This window comes from Morus notabilis, unplaced genomic scaffold (genome assembly GCF_000414095.1).
Source record: "Morus notabilis unplaced genomic scaffold, ASM41409v2 Scaffold1790, whole genome shotgun sequence".
Classification (NCBI taxonomy): domain Eukaryota; kingdom Viridiplantae; phylum Streptophyta; class Magnoliopsida; order Rosales; family Moraceae; genus Morus; species Morus notabilis.
Window position 1 is genome coordinate 62935 of NW_010364324.1, and position 21406 is coordinate 84340.

At 34.1% G+C, this 21406-nt stretch overlaps 1 protein-coding gene, 1 long non-coding RNA gene and 1 other non-coding gene across 4 annotated transcripts; 2 read left to right on the forward strand and 1 right to left on the reverse strand.

Annotated features, from left to right (window-relative positions):
• Positions 1-1643: 1643 nt before the first annotated feature.
• LOC21386405 lies at positions 1644-2837 on the reverse strand. Its single transcript, XR_002902922.1, has 3 exons — positions 2342-2837; positions 1831-1950; positions 1644-1749 (listed from the first exon to the last, which is right to left on the reverse strand). It is a non-coding gene; the product is annotated as an uncharacterized LOC21386405 (long non-coding RNA).
• Positions 2838-3906: 1069 nt separating this feature from the next.
• On the forward strand, positions 3907-11150 carry LOC21386406 (ATP-dependent DNA helicase Q-like SIM). Of its 2 annotated transcripts, none has more exons than XM_024171009.1 (16): positions 3907-4000; positions 4509-5047; positions 5145-5364; positions 5449-5559; positions 5812-6001; positions 6210-6534; positions 6666-6892; positions 7352-7408; positions 7704-7784; positions 8071-8134; positions 8424-8523; positions 8656-8739; positions 9076-9163; positions 10031-10138; positions 10243-10335; positions 10674-11150. In XM_024171009.1, the coding sequence occupies exons 2-16, from the start codon at positions 4525-4527 to the stop codon at positions 11016-11018; spliced, it is 2616 nt and encodes an 871-aa protein (XP_024026777.1). In that variant the 5' UTR covers positions 3907-4000; positions 4509-4524; the 3' UTR covers positions 11019-11150. The 2 variants fall into 2 exon arrangements, with proteins under 2 accessions (XP_024026777.1, XP_024026778.1); XM_024171010.1 differs by having other exon boundaries at positions 10677-11150.
• A 560-nt stretch (positions 11151-11710) lies between these two features.
• On the forward strand, positions 11711-11781 carry TRNAG-CCC. The gene has a single exon. It is a non-coding gene; the product is annotated as a tRNA-Gly (tRNA).
• The last annotated feature ends 9625 nt before the right edge of the window (positions 11782-21406 follow it).

Below are 21406 nucleotides of genomic sequence, written 5' to 3' on the forward strand. Positions count from 1 at the left end.
TCAAATTTAAATAATCACATTATTTAAATAATTAATTCTCAATTAATTATTTTTTCGAGTATTCAATTTTAAAATTTCGTAATTCTAAAATTCTCATTTTACCCTTTGTGTCTGGTAAAATTACAAGGACGACGCAGGGACTAATGGACCTATAATCCCGAGCTCCAATAAAATTAATAATTAATTAAATATTTTAATTAATTAATTAATTATATTAATTCTAATAATTACTCCACTATAAACTTAGAATTGAACTCTCAAAATTATATACATTAATTACTTCTAAATTGTGAAGTGCCCATTTGATATAGTCATTACATATAGATCAATCCTCCATAAATAATTCATAATTAGAGTCAGGTAAAATCCGTTAACCTCTCTAATTATATCTGCATCCTTGAGTACCATTGATTCTCTAATGGATAGTGATTCATAAAACACATTCATAAACCAGAGCGCTCTTACTAATCCAAGTACCGAATCAACACTCAAAAGAATTATTTATCTACTTCTTTCTTAAGAATGAATGGATTCCATCTCGTATAATAACATTCTCAGCTACCTATTTCATTATGTCTCCAAAATACAAGGAATAAGATTCAGGGTCTCAGAATCCGTACCGAGTAAATCAAAAGACATAAATCCATAAATAGGAGTTTGTTAAGAACTCAAGATTAAGATCATCCTATATATGACTATCGGTAGACTCAATTAGAATTTCTATGCTTTAACGAAAATTATTAGAAATTCATATTGTGTTTGTGTCCTTGTTCCACATAATCTTATTATGCGAAATACACTCATTCAATATCTCGTCATATTAACAGTGCGGATAACACCGTTCCATTCTAAATGGGAATGACATGTATTAATAATGTTTTAATTAAAGATTCTGAACTTTAATTAAATTCATCATGAACAATATTTTTTATTATTATCCTTAAACACTATCCTCTTGTATATAAATCTTATATACTATGTTTAAGATTACATAAACAATCACGAAATTTTCATTTGATATTCATAAAATATTCATAAATATATGCACATAAAATAATAAATAAACTTTTTTATTAATTAAATAATAAATATCCTATTCTAAGATACTATTCCCAACATCAAGCACATTAGAAATTAAATTGTTCTCTCATTATGGACCAATATTATATGTACATGCATGTGTTAATTTACATTCAACAATTATCCATAAGATGATTTAATTAATTACAGAGTGAATTATTATAATTATGAAAGTCCATATAAAAATAATCCAACAAAATCAACTTGTTTAAATTGATGCTAAGAAAAGTTAAAAAAAAATGTTTAGATTTGTGTTATAAAATTCCTTCACATTGCTGAATGTATGATAATCTAAGAGGGTCACTAAAAAAAAGAATGAAAAAACATTTTGGAAACTAGTATAACCAAGTACAAATTTAGATAATACGAGCTGTATTTCGCGCGTTGCTGCCAAATACAGTATAAAACATTGATGCATATTAGATCTATTCGCAATATAATGTTGTATCATGTGAAAGATTTACATATTTATAAATATATACATATGCAGTATTGTAATTCAAAATATATTTACATGTATATACAAACGTATATACAATATAAAACACTGATAGTTATTAGATTCATCGTGCTCTTCTTTTTAACTGGAAGATAGGAATGTTAAAGAAAGAAAAATCAACTCGGAACGAATTTCATTGGCCAATTGTTCCAGTTCCTGCATAGACCAACCTGTAGTGAGTCCAGAAGATGTAAGCTTTTAAGAGTAAAGCATGCCAAAACAGATGTTTTCAAAGGCCTCAAATGACTAACTTTGGAAGACAAATTCTTCAAGTTGATAGGACTTTCAACCAAATCAAGAATGGGTGTTGAGACTTTCTCAGGGAAGAAATCATCAGCATCAGGTGCAGAACATATTCTACTTATTAGTCCCTGCATCGAGAAGAAAACAATTACTGGTTTAACTGTAAAGGGACAAAAAATGCTAATTTTGACTTGTTAAACTACAATAACAATATATCTTTCATGCTCTATATCCAAACCATAATTTTTTCTAAAAAAAAAAAAAAACATAATTTTGATATTTATCGGATAAGACTGGGAAACTTTTAAAACATCAAAAAAGTCGTATGCAACAAAAACTTGAAACCTTTTTTCCAAATGTAATTTCATTCCCAAAAATTTGCGTGCACTATTGGATTGTAATAATAAGAAAAATTAAGAAAAAAATTTGAGTGGCAAGTAAATTTAAAGCTAACAAAATTCAGAGCAGATAAAATCCTACCCCCAGAGCAAAAAAAAAAAAAAGAAGATAAAATCATACCTTGGATGTAGTGATGGAAGCAGAGTTACTTCTTAGAATTTCCAGATGAAGAGGAAAACTGGAAACTGAAAATTCAATATATTGGGGTAAAGCCCCGGATTTCCCATGAGAAGAATAGGCCAAAGTGCCAAATGGGTACCCAACAGAAGCAGTACCTATCAGAGAAAAAGAAGGGGTTTTTTATATTCTTTTATATATTTTTCCAGAAATGGCCGAACCAAAAACTGGATCAGTTTCAATCGAATTTCACAGTTTTAGAACTCGCTTGCCGAAAAAAAATTGTTTTAAGAGTAACAAAGGAATAAAGCTAATAGATAAAACCGTAGGATTAGCATTTTTTGTGTGCAAGAGATAGAAGAAACGTCGAAAAAGAAGAAAGAAAGAGTCAATAAAAGGACCGCTCAAACGGCAGAGAAACTGAGAGGGAGGTGAAAAATTTTGCCTCTGAAGGAAAGAGAGAGAAATCTGGGCAAAAATTTGAAAAAATGGACAGCTCTAAAAGGTTGCAGAAGAAAAAAAAAATGTAAGAGAGAAAAGTAGATCTAAAAACAAAGAAATATAAACACATATTTAGAAGATCGTGGAAACGAAGGAACGGAAAAAAAAAAAAAAAAAAAGAAAACCCTACTCAATCTAAGTACATAAAAATAATAACAGATCTAGAAGGTTGCAGAAGAAAATAAACGGAAGAAAGAAAAAAAAAAAACCCCAATCTGAGTGAAAAAAAATACCGTAGAAGATTACAGAATCAAAAAAACGAAAGAGATAAATGACTACAGAAAAAAAGGAAGAAAAAATCGTCGAAATCAACAAACGAAAAGAAAAAAAAACCAGGCTGAATTTCGAAGAAGAACTCTAGAAGGTTACAGAAGAAAACAAAAGAGAGAGACAGAGAGAGACCACTACATAAAGAAGTGAAGGAAAACAAATAAAAAAGAAACAAACGAAATAAACCAAAATCATCACTAAATGACCAAAACGGTCACAGCAAATAGAAACACAAAAATCTGAAATGAAGGGTAATATAGTAAATTTACACTCAACAGGACATAACGGTAATTAAAATTTCAACGGAAGAAAAAAATATGATTAAAACGGGAAAGACATTGTTCATTACACTGTGATATGAACAGTAAATTCCTTAGTACACGTATAATATAAAATATCTATATCCCTGTTTATTTTAACAATCTAAACTCTTGTTTAAAATTTAAACTGTAATTTATGATTCAAATTGATATTTCAAAAAAAAAAATTAAGAATAATTTAAAACATTAACAATAATTCAAATTCTTAATTTTAAAATTCACCACGCTCTAACGGGGGCTATTTGGGCCCTGTCAACATGACGCCATGGTAAATGGTAATCTGCGATTCTGCTATTCGAGGGAAAAAAATCCGAAATACCTAATAAAAAATATTATTTATATCACATTAAAAATATACAATTGCCATTATAAAAAATAATAATAACACTTAATTATTTAAAATAATATGAATAATACGTCTGACAAACCAACTCTTAAGAGAGGAGAAGACTTCCCTCATTCTTGTTTCAAGTTTCGCGCTGCCGCTGTTTTGGCTTATCCGAGGGATTGAGCTTTTGGCGAATGCGATTTACATCATTTTTTTTTTCGGCAATTCGACAATTACGATTAGGTTTGTGATCTCTCTCTAACCCAAGTTCTTGTCTTTCTGGATTTTTTCCTTGTAAATTCGCGATTGTGTTCTCCGTTCTTTTCTTTTCTTTTTCATTTGGAGATTGTTGGATTTCAAAGTATTTGGAAGTACAGAATTATTTCTCGTAGTTGTTAATCCTCGCTTCCTGATATCTGACAAAATTATAATAAATCGACACTTTTTGGTTTCAAATATTTCATCTTTTATATAACTTTTCACCAGCTGAACTGACCCTTTCATTTTAGAATAAATCGATTTGTTTTTTCCATACCTTTTCGTTTTATTATTGAAGAAAAATTGAAGGGCTTTTTTTGTTTTGTTTAGAAATGGTAAGAAAAGAAAATCAGAACACTTACTTTACCAAATTTCGTTACTTTATTTTCAATTATAATTCATTTTTCATGTCATTTCAGGTATGTTGAGTTCACTTGATGCTGTCCTAGTTCCTAGCTTAACTTGCGTTTCTTCTTGGTTTTTCTTTGTTTAGATAACATTTTCAAACCATGAATGGCAATAATAATATCTCTTCAAAACAAGTCATTGCAAAATTGACTGAAATGGGGTTCGAGAATTCGAATGCCGTTGAGGCAGTGAAAGTAGTGGGTCCATCAGTTGATGATGCAGTTGAATATATGTTGAATGGATGCCGCAGAAACAATCATACCGCAACTAGTAGTAGTATTTCTACAAATCCCGCAAAAATTATCAAGTCTTCGGGTCAAAAGAGGCAGTCTACCATATTGGAACATTTCCAATCCATAAATAAAGCCAATAGAGTTGTGACTGGGGTTGTGGAACAAAGAAAAGAACCTTATTCGGGCGACAATTATTGCCTCGAGAGATCATCGGGTTTGATTCCAGTTGATTGCTCAGATGAGCTAGACATTGGGGCAGATTGGGAACAGAAAGTGAACTGTCTATTGCAAAAGCAGTTTGGTTATTTGTCCTTGAAAGGTTTTCAGAGAGAGGCCTTGACGGCGTGGTTAGCTCGCCAAGACTGTCTTGTTCTTGCCGCGACGGGTTCTGGTAAATATTATCTGCTTGCCTTTGTTTCTGCTTCCTTGTTGTTGTATGATTGTATTTGGTGGAATGCAGGTCCTTATGGTCAATTACCTTTTGGCAGGGAAGTCTTTGTGTTTCCAGATTCCGGCATTGTTGACAGGAAAGGTTGTGGTTGTGATATCGCCGCTAATAAGCCTGATGCATGATCAGTGCTTAAAACTGGCAAAACATGGGGTCTCTGCTTGCTTTCTTGGATCTGGGCAGCCTGATAGTACTGTAGAAAAGAAAGCAATGAGGGGCATGTATAGCATAATATATGTTTGCCCTGAGACAGTTTTAAGTTAAGATATCTATAACACTTTGTTTTATGATTTGTGTGCGCGCAAGTTTTTTTCAACTTAAGATGTTAATCTGCTGTGCAACAGACTGATCAAACCACTTCAGGGGTTGGCAGAAAGTTGTGGAATTGCACTATTTGCAATTGATGAAGTCCATTGTGTTTCCAAGTGGGGTCATGATTTTCGACCAGACTACAGGTTTGTCAGTTTCCATAAGTTTTTTTTTTCCTGTCGTATTTCTTGACATCAGCACCATGTCAGTTGTTTGATTTGTGTTACACTTGGTATCATACTAATATGAATGGCTAAAACATCATTTTTCTTGAGACTACCCATGTCTTTGTCATTCATATTCATATGCTAACATGAATACCGAAATACCTACTGTTGTCTTTGTTGTCCCCTGAAGTTTTATCACAAATATCTGTTGCATGTGTTCATATGTTTCAGGAAATTGTCTGTGCTGCGAGAAAACTTTAGGGCTAGCAGTTTGAAATTCCTAAAGTTTGATATACCAGTGATGGCATTAACTGCTACTGCCACAGTACGGGTTCGAGAAGATATTCTAAAGTCATTGTCCATGTCAAAAGAAACAAAGGTTGTAGTTACCTCGTTTTTTCGGCCAAACCTGAGGTTTTCAGTGAGTACCCCGTTTTCTTTCCTTTCCTGATTTCAGTATTTTTATTCTCTGTATAGTTCCAGAGTTTGAAATTTTCAAATAGATGGCTTATTGTATTTCCTAATAGCTTTTAACAATTTTTTTTTTACACTGCTGTGTCTTGATGTTTCATCATTTCCTCTAATATTATCTCTGTTTACTAACATCCATAGTTGCTTCTGTATTATAGGTTAAACATAGCAGAACATCTTCGCCATCTTCTTATAAGAAGGATTTCCAAGAATTGATAAACATATATGCAAGAACAAGAAAAGCTGGTGAAAAGAAACAAATGATCTTCTTACAAGAATCAAATACTGCATCTGATAGCATATCAGAGGTAGATGCTATTTCTGAAAATGATTTGAGTGATGTCGAGGAGGGATACTCTGAAAGTGATGATGGAGTTTATCCAACAAAGCAACATGGTTCTAGAATTTCAAAGGGAAAAGAAATGTCGGTTGAGTACTTGGAAAATGAGGTTGATGTCTTTCAAAGCGTCGACGATTGGGATGGTATTGATGTTCACAATTTAGCATTTGTCTTTTTTCTATATCATTTGGTTTTGTTATTAAAAAACCTTCGTAATCTGCTTTCACTGTTGGATATTATTGTGTTTTCTAATATTCTGTGTCTATTTCTGCAGTTGCCTTCGGAGAGTTCTGTGCAGAATCTCCTCATTGTGACTGGAATATCACTGGGCCATCTGAGACATTGGATCCACCAAATAGACCGGAAGATAGACATCAATTTCTTAATCAGAACTTGGGACAAGGACCAACTATTATATACGTTCCCACAAGAAAAGAAACTTTGAATATTTCCAAGTTTCTTTGTGGGTGTGGTGTGAAGGCTGCTGCTTATAATGCAACGGTATGTGTTAGATATAATAGCATTTTAGATTATATGGATGGTGTTATACGCATGTCCTGTGACAATCGAATGTGCGATCTTCGCACTACTTACTAAACCAATTTCAATATCTGAATAAGAATTCGTGTCATAAATGCCCAAATGTCTGTCATCTTATGAGACTGGTAAGGAGCATATTTGAATTTACTTGAGAAATGTTGGCTGCATAACCATTTCTGGGGTTGAATATAATTGGCTGGGGATTGAATGGATCTTTAAAGCAGTTTCAAAAAATTTAAATATGTCCTCATGCCAAGGTGGGTGATAGGCCCTGTTTTTCCAATTCGTATAAAATTTGATTCAGCACATACTTTCTAGTAGTATTCTCTAAAAACTGTTTTCTGAAGCAAAATAGTCTATGCTATCCTTGAAGTATGTCATCTATTTGGATGCAACTAATTTACAAGCGTATTCGTCCAGTTGCCAAAACAACATCTGAGGCACGTTCACAAGGAGTTTCATGAAAACACGCTAGAGGTATGAATTTCAGACTTAATCAAGGATGCTAGACAGTCTAAACTTTATTGTTCATCTGTCTTTCTCTTCTTCTTTGTCTTCTTTCTTTACACTTTAGATTATCTTTTTCTACCATCAAAGACATTTACCAACTATTATGCCCAAGTAATGGAAATTTTTGTATCAAAAAAAATTTTTTTTTTAATAAACCTATGATATTTAACTTCTTGAATTTCTTAATTTTTCTTTTAATGTCGAATTTGGAGATAGAGATTATAGTTTCTCATCTGATGTTTTCCTTTACCCTGACGTGCAGGTCATTGTAGCAACAATTGCTTTTGGAATGGGGATTGACAAGTTAAATGTCCGAAGGATTATCCACTATGGTTGGCCACAGGTGTTCATTTTAAGTTGGATTTTCTTTGATGTTTTATCGTGTCCATCTCTAATTCCTGGTGCATTTATATTTATGGCTATATGGTAAATCAGTGTTGCATCATTTTTCTGTTCCCTCTAAAAAAATTATTAGCATTTCTTTCAATTGTTTGAGGCCATTTTTGTTACTAAGCAACCACTTATGTCACTTTTGTGTCACTTTTAGTTTGTCATTTTTTGTTCCCTAGCGTTTATAGTTTTAGACTATTGTTGTAATGAGCTTCTTTTAACCTTTAGTTGTAATACAGAGTCTGGAAGCATACTATCAAGAAGCTGGTCGTGCTGGAAGGGATGGAAAGTTAGCAGATTGCAGTAAGTTGATTTATCTTTTTTGTGCGAACTTAGCAGACTGAATCAATTATGCTTTCTCGTTGTTTATTTATGGACTTATGCACATGTTATATGATATTCTACTTGAAAGTTCATGATTGTTCCTTGGACTCCTTTCTCATCCTATATTTTCATCTTGCTTCATGGAATACTACTCTATTGTGAAGTTTTTAGACATGGGAAAGGTGCTAGTGCTAATTTAGTTGAATTTCACTGGAGATTTGATACAGAATAAAATGTAACAAAAGCTCTGTTACGGTTTTCTCAACAGTTCTGGTTGCAAACCTAAAAAGAGTACCATCACTTTTGCCTAGTAAAAGAAGTGAGGAGCAGATAAGGCAAGCATACAAGATGTTGTCGGATTGCTTCAGGTTTTATAATGACTTTTCCTTCTTGTCTTCTTTATTTCTATCCCATCTTTATGTTTCTGTCGCACGCTATTTCGCTCTGAAAATTACACCTACATTATGTTTATATGGATGAGTATTTTTGCTTCTTCGCAGGTATGGGATGAATACTTCGTGCTGTCGGGCTAAAAGACTTGTGGAGTACTTTGGAGAAAAATTCTCCGATGAGAAGTGTCTCTTGTACGTCTGATTTTCTATCCTATGTTCACTTTTGATACTAAATTTAGTTTTATGGCCTTTAACACTTTTATGTGTAATCTTAAATACGTTCTATCTGAAAAGTAAAAAGAGAAGTTATCTGTTTGTACCTTCATGTGGCTGATGTACCTTCTAACAAAAGACCAAATGATACATTCTTCTCTCATGTCTTCTAAAAAAATGTTAATGCATACTATCTGTAATCTCATAATTTCAAAGATATCTTTTTGCGGTATCTTACATAAACAAGGGTTGTGGTCGGCATTGTTTCATGTTGAAACATCGTCTTTTGCGTTTAGTGAAACCCATTTTGTGCAGGTGTGATGTGTGTGTTAATGGACCTCCAGAAATGCAGAATTTGAAAGAGGAGGCAGATATCTTGATGCAGGTTATTGCTGCCTATCATGTAAGCAGTAAACCTTTTCTTTTTTTTTTTTGTAAATAACTTTTTAGGGTAAATAGTATGGAGGATTAAGCTCCCGTTTGTTTCACTTGATTAGCTCAATTCAACTAAGTTTGAACGGTGAGCACAGTTTGAATTCTTGTTTGGTAAGCACGCAGTCCGAATTATATTCCCCACGAGTTAAACTGTCTAACTTAGAGTTTAGTTACCCCTTAAGTTCAATCATTCAAACTATTTTTGAATAATAAAAAGATGTCCACTCTCTTTACTTTTTCACTACCAAACAAATTCGAATTTTATTCCTCATTCAGGTTAAAATTTTAACTGCACATGCAAATGCCAATTTGAACAACAATTTTTAACCACACAGTTCAAATCAAAAAGTCAAATCAACTAAATTCGAATCAATGAACCAAACGGGGGCTAAGTTTTTGTTGTCATAGTCACATAGATGTGCCGTTTTACCAAATAACTTTATACTATTGGTCTATTGATATCAAAACATACCATGTTCTTTAATTCTTTTATGCTTTGCTTGCATTCCTTGTTGTCCGTTTTATCAGATAACTTTATACTATTAATAGTTCTATTGATATCAAAACATACCATGTTCTTTAATTCTTTTATGCTTTGCTTGCATTCCTTGTTGTTTTGCACCACGAAAGAAAAAGGAAAAGAAAACACCTGCCTTGTAAATGCTTTTCTGATCTGAAGCAGCTAAAAGCAGATAGCCAAACTATGTAAATTATTAAATTCCAAAAAACTGCTGAATGTATTTAATGCTCATAGATACGGTCATTTGGTTTTCTTCTTGTAAATGTATTATGCTTTTCCTTTTTCATCCGACGAAGCGCATATCTTGGACCACAGGCACAGATTACTCGCAAAGATACATCATACTACGATGGTACTAGTACACAACAGAGATTCATGCAAAAGCCAAACCTCAGGATGTTTGTCAGCAAAATAAGGGAGCAGGTATTTAGATCTCTATTTCCCTTTTATATCTCCATTCTGCCATCTGTTTTAATTCATTTTCACGCTTTTAATTGTTGTCAATTCATCATGTGATTCCTTCGCAGTCTCAAAAATTTACGGCAACCGATGTACTCTGGTGGCAAGGTCTTGCACGAATTATGGAAGGTAAAGGGTTAATCAGAGAAGGAGATGGCAAGGTATAATTTTTCTTTCCCCTTCTCTTGGCTAGTTCAAGTACATGCATGTTGTTGTTCATTCTCTTTTACTTGACACAATCGATACTACAAAACCAAGTCTTGTGCTTTGGAAAAAAAAAAAAAAAGTTGTAGCTAAGAGACTGAAAATGCCTTGTTATAAATAAAGGCTCACATTTGAAAGAAAATAATATTACTAAATAACTGTTAGCTTGATGTTCTGCCTTAAGAGAAGAATGTTGCTTTGCTTGTGATTACTTGATTCCATCACATTCAATATTACTGTTTAGGGAAGTCTCTTGCAATTCTGGTCTCATTTTTCTTAATGCATTGTTTTAAAGCAGACCCATGTTCAGTTGAAGATCCCAGAGCCAACAGAACTTGGTCTGGAGTTTCTGCGGTTAAAGGGAGAGCAAACTTTTTATGTTAACCCTGAGGCAGATATGCAGTTATCTGAGATGAAGTCCCAATCTTATTCAAGGTTCTCAGATTGGGGAAAAGGCTGGGCTGATCCTGAGATTCGCCGTCAGCGTTTAGAGAGAATGCAATCCCGAACAAAGCAGCCAAAGCCAATGGGCACAAGAGGGCAAAGATCGGGAAAGCTAGGGAAAAGAAAGCCAAGAAACCGTAGTCCAGATGTGAGAACTGTTAGGGGTAGAATAACAGCTAAATTGTTGAAAAAATGAGGTTTAAGTTCGATCCATTATCAATTTTTTGAATGAGCTAGGTTTTAATTGTACTGTACACTAGTAATCACTGTGGGAAACTGGTCAGGAAACCTTTGTTGTCATTGCATAAGTTGGGTTGCTTAACACAAAGTATTTAGTATAAGACTTCGTTCATTTCACCGATTCGAGTTTTATTAAAGTAAAAATCTCTTAGAAATAATTACATCTAACTTTTTTGTTACAGTAAAAATTTCTCATATAAAATTATATCTTAACTCGAATTAAAAATTTAAATCAGTGAATTAAACGGGCCTTAAAGTTGATGCGCAACTAAGAAATGATTACTACTCGTCAGATGCCTTTGCCATTGCATAATTTGATTTTTCTCAACTTAAATAAGTAAAAAATAAATAAATAAATAAATAACCTTGATTTGCTTGACATAAGTATTTTGTCATTGATTTGATGTTAAAAAAAATCTTTCAATTTATGTTTTGAAACAGAAGACATCAACAGTACTGGGATTTTTTTTTTTTTTTTTTTTTTTGAGCAAAACAATCCTGGGAAATTTGGAAAGCTCATATACACATACAATTACAAATTCCTTTCCTATTTTCCGTAGCTTTCTCCTCATTAAAAGAACGTTTCTTCACTTCTCCTTCAACATAAAAAAAAGTTAAATTAATTAATTGGAAAATTCTAGGCATCAAGCGCATCTGGTGTAGTGGTATCATAGTACCCTCCCACGGTACTGACCGGGGTTCGATTCCCCGGATGCGCAGTTGACTTTCTTAAAGTATAATTTTATATTAGTGATCGCTATAATTTTTTCCTGAAAATGATGATCCGTCAGCAAAATTCTTTACCTGCAACGTGAATCAGAACATCAAGAGTGCAGCAAATCATGGACATTTCATCATTTTCTTTAGTTTATTTTTTTCCCGATGGATTGAAATGGTTTATCTTCTTTTGTTTTCTTTTTTCTTTGTTGTTCCTTTTTTTTTTTTTTTTGGTAATAGAATCCTAAACTAATGATATAAATGTGTCCGAGGTATATTTTAATAGTATTTCACAAGACAAGGAAATTCATGTATTTTCCCCCAAATGACAAGGAAGAGGAAGAGCAGCCAAAAAGTAGCTCAATGCCCCCCCAACCAAAGGAAGGTATTTTTCATGTGCCAACTTTCTGCTTTGCTCCCACGTTTTCTTCTGGCCTTAAACAATTTTTTCCCTCCTCTCTCAACAATCACAATCTCCATGGACTTTGGTCGTGTACTTTTTGCCATAATCGGCTTCTCAACGTCGTTCTTTCTTTTCGCCCCTAATGCGAAGAGATGGCATAGACAACGGATCACGACAGAAAAACTAAGGATCATAAATGAAGCATTAGAACAGGCTGAAGAAAGAGCAGAAAAGTTTCAGGAGAGGCACGATCAAATCCTTGGTCAAATATGCAGCTATTATTTGACACATACAGAGCTTGAGGAGGCCTTGGCGGGTGCTCGAGCAGCCATGAATCAAGCAGTGGAGTTTGCTGCTAATTTGAGGAGGATGCAAATGAAGCTCATTAGCTCTTTCCCATACGATCATCAGGTTTATGATTTTTATGCGCCGGATAATGCAGGCACATCCTAAGGAACAATTACGTCTAGAATCTAGACTTTAGGAACCTTATTTTACGTTTACAGTGTTCATAATAAAATGCACAAAAGATGTTGCCTATGCATTATTTTATTAGAAGATCACACTATTTTGTGATCTCCACTGAAGGTGTGTGCACGTACACGTCCAATAATTTCTAGAAATAATTAATGAAACCAAGGGTTGAAAAAAAAAAAAGGCACTTTGAATCTAGGGTTTCAAAATTCTTAAAGTTACGAGATTGAATTCCATTCCCAATCCTTATATTAATAGTTTTTGCATGTGGACATGTAATATTATTACTTGAGAAGTTATTCGTGAAGATCCATTGTTTTCTATAAAACTTCAAATTGCAAAACAATCCATGTTGAAAATTGACATCTAGTCCAAATGTATTCTAACTCAAAATGAGAAAAATAAAATAAAATAACTCAGGGTGAGAGAGTTCAAACTGAAGACTTCAATTTTGAGGTAGCTGCCTAATTGGTGGGTGATAATTTAATGTTTGGTCAAGTCTGCAATCACACTCCAATTGATCAATTTAGAAACTAAGTCTGAAGAATTACTCTTGTATTAGAAAGTGAACACAAAACAGGGTGCATAAGTCATAACAAAATGTTTAGATAATTAATATTGTCCTTGAATTATGAGTATTATATCACTTTGATCCCCACTCTTTTTTTTTCCATCATTGAACTTACTTTTCAGTAGTTTTAGCTGTTGGCAATTAACATTGACAGATTAATTTTTGAGTTCACATAGATAATCAAGCCTCAATCGCATAGTAACTAAAACTTTTATATAAATAATTACATTTAATGCAAAATGTTTATTTTAAGTTGTTTAAACACCAATGGAGAGAATACTTTGTGATCAAAACCTGTCTTGGTGTGCAATCTCAACCTCGTCTTGACGTGAGACCCCGACCTTATCTTGATGCATGGCCTCGACCTTGTCTTGGTGTGCGATCTCAAGTCAACCTCATACCACCTCGACCTTATATAGCTATGTGACCTCAACGTCATCTTGACACGCTATCTCAATCACATTTCACAAATGCGTATTCCTTAATTATTTGACTAATTAAGAATGTGTATGTCTAAGAGAAATTTTGAATATACCAATCTAGGTATGAGAAACTTACAAGGGGAAAAAACTAGAGAATATAAAAAAATTGTATTGAATCCCAAAGAGGAGTTCTATTTTAATGAATTAGGAGGATCATGATGAAGTGGTGATAGAAAATGATATTAATAAAATAAATTCCCTTGAAAAAGATATTAATACAATAAATTAGATATGATTATACTTAAAATCCACTGTCACCCAAAATACTAAATGTATTAGCTATATTATCTGTTGAACATAGCAAGTTTTGAATACAAAATTACATTTAATAGTCTTGCATTTTAGAAAATAAAAGATATGTTTCAAAAGTACAAATAATTTTTAAAAGGCCTCTTAAATTAAGGGGAAAAATACAAAAAAATCCACTCAAGGTGGTAAAAAGCTATTAGTTATGCTATTCCACTTAAAAATAAGAGGCTACAATGTAAATAATAGGCATGCACAAAAACATCATAAACCATGTATTTTTCTCTAAATTAAGGGAGATTAAGGGATGTACTGCCTGATTAAAAATGTTGCAATAAAAATAAGTAAGAAAAGGTTTATAATTAGTAAGTAAATAGCCTTAATGAGTGTAAACCCGAACTTACGCTAAATTAACATTCTAAAAATGCTCCTAATTAAAAAAGAAAATTAAATCCTAAAATTTACTCTGTCTCTCTCTATCTCCTCGCTCTCTACACTGTAAATTTAGAATTTATGAATAAACAAACTATATGTTATGATGGTAAATCCTAAATGTACCGCGTAAATTCAAGATTTACGAAGGAATAACAATTGTGTTCTGTTAGCAAATTTTAGATTTATACTGGAAATTCAAGATTATGAATAACACAATCTGTGTTCTGATGGTAAATCCTAGACGATAAATTCTATATTTACGAGCAGAACTGAAATATGTTTATCTTATATTAGTAAAGTTCTAAATTTACTCTATAAATCAGAGATTATGAAGGGACATAAATTATGTTTTGATGGTAAATCTTATATTTATACTACAAACTCAAGATTTACGGAGAAACACAATTTGTGTTCTAATGGTAAATCATGAATTTACATTGTAAATCATAGAGTTATGAGCATAATTAAAATGTTTATCTTATATTTGTAAAGTTAATATAATCCATTAACAGTAAATCCTAGGTTTACACTTTAAATTCAAGATTTACGAATAAGCGCAATGTGTGTTTTGATGATAAATTCTCGATTTAATCATATATTTACTATGTAAATTCAGAATTTAGGAAGGAACAAAAATTATGTTGTGATGGTAAATCCTAGATTTATACTATAAATCCATGATTTACAAATAACAAAAAATCTTAGATTTATTGTACAGTAAATGCTAGATTTACGAGCAGAACTAAGACATGTTTATCTTATATTAGTAAAGTTATGAATTTACTGAGTAAATCCAAAATTTACGAAGAAACAAAACTTATATTCTGATGATAAAACCTAGATTTATGTGCAGAACTAATAAGTGTTTATATTATATTAGTAAAGTTAATATAATCAATAATCTAGTTTCCTTTTTTAAAAGAAAAAAGTTAATATAATCTAGTAACTAATTAGCCATAATAATAAGTATACTTATATCGCTTTAAACTTTAAAATTTGTAATTTGTGATCTCCAACGATGACGATATGAAAAAAGAACGGCTGCCGATGAGAGAGAGAAAACGGCAGACCCATGAACGACAGAAGAGAGAGAAATGAATTAAGATTTTAAAATATAAATTCAAAACATAATAAGATGTATTATTTTTTATACATTAATAAATTGATTATTTACTGTTAGAGATAACTGATTAGTTATGATGTTATTAGTTAGTTAGATTAGTGTACACGTGTCAGTAAGGCATTGGCCTTAGTTGTAATTAGTTAGAGGTTATGTGAGCTATTTAAGATATTACTGTACAGCTTATTCAATAATGAAAAAGATTACTTTCATTCATTAGAAAATATCTCAGCCTTCTTTCTTGAAACTCAATATGGTATCAGAGCCTCAAGATTCTGGAGAAAGCGGTTCCTTGTCCGCCATGGCTGAAGCTTCCAATTCTTCTATGTGCTTTAGTCCCGTTTCTTTCAGCCATTCGATCTCAATTCGACTTGATCACTCTAATTTCCTTCCGTGGAGAAAATTAGCCATTTTGACGATTCGAGGGCACAAGCTGTTGGATTTCATCTCTGATTCGAGCTCTCCGCTGTTGAAGTTTCTTAGTGTCGCAGATGAAGCCGTAGGATGGATTAATCAAGATTTCTTGAACTGGGAGCAACAGGATCAGCTGTTGGTGTCTTGGCTGCTCTCTTCCATGTCCGAGACGGTTCTTGCTAGGGTTGTTGATTGTGAAACTTCAGCACAAGTTTGGTACACTCTGAATCTTTATTATGCTGCTCAAATTCGTGCCAAGATTTCTCAATATAAGACCCAACTTAAAAATATCAAGAAGACTTCTTTAACGATGAATGATTATTTGTTGAAAATTCATCATTGTGTGAGTATGTTAAATTTAGTCGGTCATCTTGTTCCTTCTAAAGAGCATCTTGAAGCAATCAGTGAAGATTTATCCTCTGAGTATGGCACCTTTGTTCTTACGGTAGAAGCTCGAAATGATGCCTTCATTGTTGAAGAAATTGAGTCTCTTCTTCTTTCGCAAGAGGCTCGAATTGAGAAAAATCACAAGTCTCTTAATTCGGCTGAAGCTAATTTGGCTTCCTCTCATTCGAATCGAGCGAACAAAAAGAGGTTCAATTCTGGTTTTTCACCACAATTTGGGAATAATTTTCCTCGTGGGAATTTTCAGTCTTAGTCTGTGGGCAATTTTCCATCTCGAGGTGGAGGCAGTCCAGGTGGTGGTCGAGGATGTCATAATGGAGGCCGTGGTTCTTGGTCTTCTAACAGACCACAATGTCAATTGTGTGGTCGTACTGGACATGTTGTAATTGACTGTTGGTTTGATCATTCTTTCCTAGGACCTTCTCAATTCCAACGTGGACAGAGGCCTCCTTTCAACCCTACTGCTCATGTTACCACCACCAATTCAAATCCGTTTGTGGATTCAGTTCCTGCTCAAGCCTTCGTTGCCACCCCTGAGACAGTTGCAGATCCAGGGTGGTACCCTGATTTAGGATCCAATCACGTTACTTCAAACACGGACAACCTGTTTCAGATGACAGACTATTTCGGACCTGAACAAGTCTATGTTGGAAATGGTAAGGGTCTTGCCATTAAACATATTGGTCATTCCAGTTTTGTGTCTCCTTATGCTTCTAAAATTCTTTCCTTAAAAAATCTTGTACATGTCCTTGAGATTTCAAAAAATCTTCTTAGTGTGTCTACGTTTGCTCATGATAATAACGTTTTCTTTGAGTTTCATTCTCACAAGTGCTTTGTCAAAGACCAGGTTACCAAAATTGTGCTTCTGGAGGGAAGCCTTAAGAACGGACTGTATTTGTTTGACCAAGCTCAGATTAATCTGTCTTCAAAGTCACCGTCTTGTCCAGTTCAATTCCCTATTTCTCATGTTCATCAGCTTTCTATCAATAATACAACAGTTAATACTAATATTTCTTTTTCATGTTCTACTTTTGAGCTGTGGCATAACAGGCTAGGCCATCCATCAGCCAAAATTGTAACCACAGTTCTAAAGAGTTGTAACATTCCTCATAGCAATAAAACTCTTTCTTCAGTTTGTGCAGCATGTTGTCTTGGTAAAATTCATAAATCTCATTTCTCATTGTCTACAACTTGCTACACTAATCTTCTGCAATTAGTGCATACTGATCTTTGGGGTATAGCACTCGTGCAGTTATCAAGTGGCTACAGGTACTATATAAGTTTCATTGATGCCTTTTCTCGTTTTACTTGGGTTTATATGCTTAGGAATAAGTCCGATGCAATTCAAACCTTCATTAACTTCAAAACCCAGGTTGAATTGCAGTTGGATTTCAAAATTAAATCAATTCAATCTGATTGGGGAGGTGAGTACAGAGCTTTTACTAATTTTCTTGTGTCTCATGGTATTATTCACCGTGTCTCGTGTCTACATGTGCATGAGCAAAATGGTGTTGCCGAAAGGAAACATCGTCACATTGTTGAGAATGGTCTAGCTTTACTTGCTAAGTCGTCTTTACCTTTAAAATACTAGGATAAAGCATTCCGAACTGTTGTCTTTCTCTATAATAGGCTCCCTAATTCTGTTCTTCAATTCAAAACTCCTCCTGAAGTGTTACTTCACACTAAACCTGATTTTTCCCAACTAAAAGTGTTTAGTTGTGCCTGCTATCCTTATCTTAGACCTTACAATAAACATAAACTCAATTTTAGATCCTCTGAGTGTACTTTTCTTGGTTATAGTCACAATTAAAAAAGGGTACAAATGTCTTGATAAGTCTGGCAGAATTTTTGTCTGCAGGGATGTAATCTTTGATGAAAGGGTATTTCCTTTTTCAAAATTGCCTTCCACTTCTCTCCCTCCATCTTCTGTGTCTTCTGTTTCTTCTCCTACTCCTGCTATTCCTGTTGTCTTCCCTGTTCAGCCCTCTATTTTGCCTCATGCTCCTTCCACAACTTCGGATATTCCTAAGTCACCGTGTCTTGTACCTGCTCCAGGTCCCTCTCTTAGTGAATCAATTGTTGTGACTAATGTTCCTTGTGCAGACTCCTTTGACTCTTCTGTGCCTACATCCTTGGCACACCAACCATCTCAAAAAGGAAAGGAGGTGGTTAACTCTCATACTATGGTCACTCGCTCCAAGAGGGGTGTTTTCAAACCAAAGGTGTACATTGCAACCCAGGAGCCAACTTCAGTTCAGGATGCATTAGTTCAAGAACAATGGAGGGCCGCTATGAATGATGAGTTTTTGGCTCTTCTACGAAATGATACTTGGTCTCTACTTCCTCTGCCTGTAGGAAGAAAACCGATTGGCTGCAAATGGGTTTTCAAAGTTAAGGAAAATCCAGATGGCACACTTAACAAGTATAAGGCACGGCTGGTGGCAAAGAGGTTTAATCAAGTTGCCAGTTTTGATTTCAATGAAACTTTCAGTCCAGTTGTGGAACCAACAACAATTAGAGTCATTCTTACAGTTACTTTGGCAAGAGGCTGGTGCATTAGACAGTTAGACATCAACAATGCTTTTCTCAATGGTGATTTACTAGAAGAAGTGTACATGACTCAACCACAGGGGTTTGAGAGATCTGAAACACCCTCAGTTTGTTTGCAAACTTCATAAATCTCTCTATGGGCTGAAACAGACCCCCAGAGCTTGGTTTGACAAGCTGAAAAATGCTCTACTTGCACTAGGATTCATCTCCTCAAAGTCTGATCAGTCCTTGTTCATGATGTTTCACTCTCAACATGTCACTTTTATTCTTGTGTATGTAGATGATATTTTGCTAACTGGAAGTGATGATAAGGAGGTGCAACAGTTAATAAAATAGCTAAACAACTGTTTTGCTTTAAAAGATATGGGAGAAGTGAATTTCTTCTTGGGAATTCACGTCACTCACACTACTGATGGTGTGCTTTTGTCTCAGAAAAAAGTATATCATCGATTTACTGTGTAAGGCACGAATGCAGGATGCTAAGCCCATTGGAACCCCTATGACAACTAGCTTCAAACTTTCAGCCTTTGGAAGTGATGAAGTGGACAGCCCTCAACTATATAGAAGTATTGTTGGAGCTCTTCAGTATGTGACTATAACCAGGCCTGAGTTGTCTTACTCTGTCAATAGAGTTTGTTAGTTCATGCATAAACCACTTGAATCCCATTGGCGTGCTGTGAAGAGGATACTTAGATACTTGAGAGGCACCCTTGACTTTGGTCTTCATCTTCAGAAATTTGCCCAACTCAGTTTACTAGCCTACTGTGATGCAGATTGGGCTTCTAATCCAGATGATAGAAGGTCAACCTCTGGATATTGTGTTTTTCTGGGTTCAAATATTGTCTCCTGGTGTTCTAAGAAGCAGCACATGATTTCTAGATCCTCAACTGAAGCCGAATACAAAAGCTTAGCAAATGTGGTTGCTGAAATTACTTGGCTCTCTTCACTGCTCAAGGAGTTACGAATTGAAACTTTGACTAGGCCAGTGGCGTGGTGTGATAATCTCAGCACCGCGCAGTTGGCTGCCAACCCTGTTTTGCATGCTCGGACAAAACATGTGTAACTTGATCTATATTTTGTAAGGGAAAAGGTGATGCAGAAACAGATTGATGTCAAGCATGTTCTAGCTATTGATCAGGTAGCGGATGTGCTCACCAAGCCTATATCGAGTTCCCAGTTTCCTGTTCTTAGGCACAAACTCAAAGTTGAAAGTCTTTCAACCTTGAGTTTGAGGGGGGCTATTAGAGATAACTGATTAGTTATGATATTATTAGTTAGTTAGATTAGTGTACACGTGTCAGTAAGGCATTGGCCTTAGTTGTAATTAATTAGAGGTTATGTGAGCTATTTAAGATATTACTGTACAGCTTATTCAATAATGAAAAAGATTATTTTTATTCATTAGAAAATATCTCAGCCTTCTTTTTTGAAACTCAATATTTACAAACATAAATTTTAAGTGTAGGCTTTTCTTCTACCATTTTTCTAAACGAATTTACTTAAGGCCCTTGAGCACCGCAGCCAATGAGGCCACCATAATTTAAAGTTAAGAACTTGCATTAATTTTTCGGCGTATTTAGTCGAAAATGATATTTACAACTACATAAATTACTCATCGGATGAGCTTAGGTTTTTCTATCCAAATTTAACAAAGCAAGAACAATTAAACCGTTACTTTTAGACATCGTTTACTTCGCAGATTCGAGTTTTCAATTCGAGTTGAGATATAGCATTTTTCTGAGAGGTTTTCACTGTAGCAGAAAAAATTAGATGTGACATTTTTTGAGAGCTTTTTACTGTAAAAACATAAAACTAAAAACTCGAATCGGTGAAATGAACGAAGCCTTAAAGTGCATGGGAATTACTAAAGGGGAAAAAAAACTTAAAGTGCATGGGAATTACTAAAGGGGAAAAAAAACTTTCTTATCTATTCAAGGTTGACAAAGTGAGAATCACTAAAAGGGAAAAAAAATTTCTTTGAAAATTAAGAAATGGAGAAAAAAGTAAATAACATTTTTATTGAATAAAGAGCATAAATTAAGTAAAAAAGAGAAAAAAAATTAAATAGCATTTTAACTGAAGTAAATAGTATATTATAAAATATTTAGAGTAAACAGCCGTTGTAATAAATTTATTAGGCATACAAATTTTTACTTCTGATAATGGTTATTTACCTAAATTTATTTACTTTGTACTAATATTTACTTAAAAAATCCAAATTTCGTCCAAAAACAAAAATCCAAAAGATTGCCAACGTGGCTATTCGGAAAAGAAAACCGCCGCGGTTTCTCAAAAGAAAAAAAAGGCAACGCAAAAAATATTTAAAGCGAACGAGGCCCGGATTTCCAGCGTGTCAAGCCTCCCCGTCCGTCGGATCATCTTCGCAATTACTCCGTACGCATTAAACTTCACTTATCATGCTGCAATCTCATTGGCAGAAACCAAGACAACCGGATCGCCAGCGTGTCATCCCACCCTATAAAACGCCTTCTCCATTTCCCAAATTTCCCACCAAACATCATATTCG

What these genes read in the sequence shown, in the direction of transcription:
- LOC21386406 (XM_024171009.1), top strand. Translation starts at nt 4,525, where the DNA reads ATGAATGGCAATAATAATATCTCTTCAAAACAAGTCATTGCAAAATTG. An exon ending in TCCACTATGGTTGGCCACAG is followed by an intron (nt 7,785 to 8,070) that starts GTGTTCATTTTA and finishes GTTGTAATACAG; the next exon opens with AGTCTGGAAGCATACTATCA. An exon ending in AGGTTATTGCTGCCTATCAT is followed by an intron (nt 9,164 to 10,030) that starts GTAAGCAGTAAA and finishes CTTGGACCACAG; the next exon opens with GCACAGATTACTCGCAAAGA.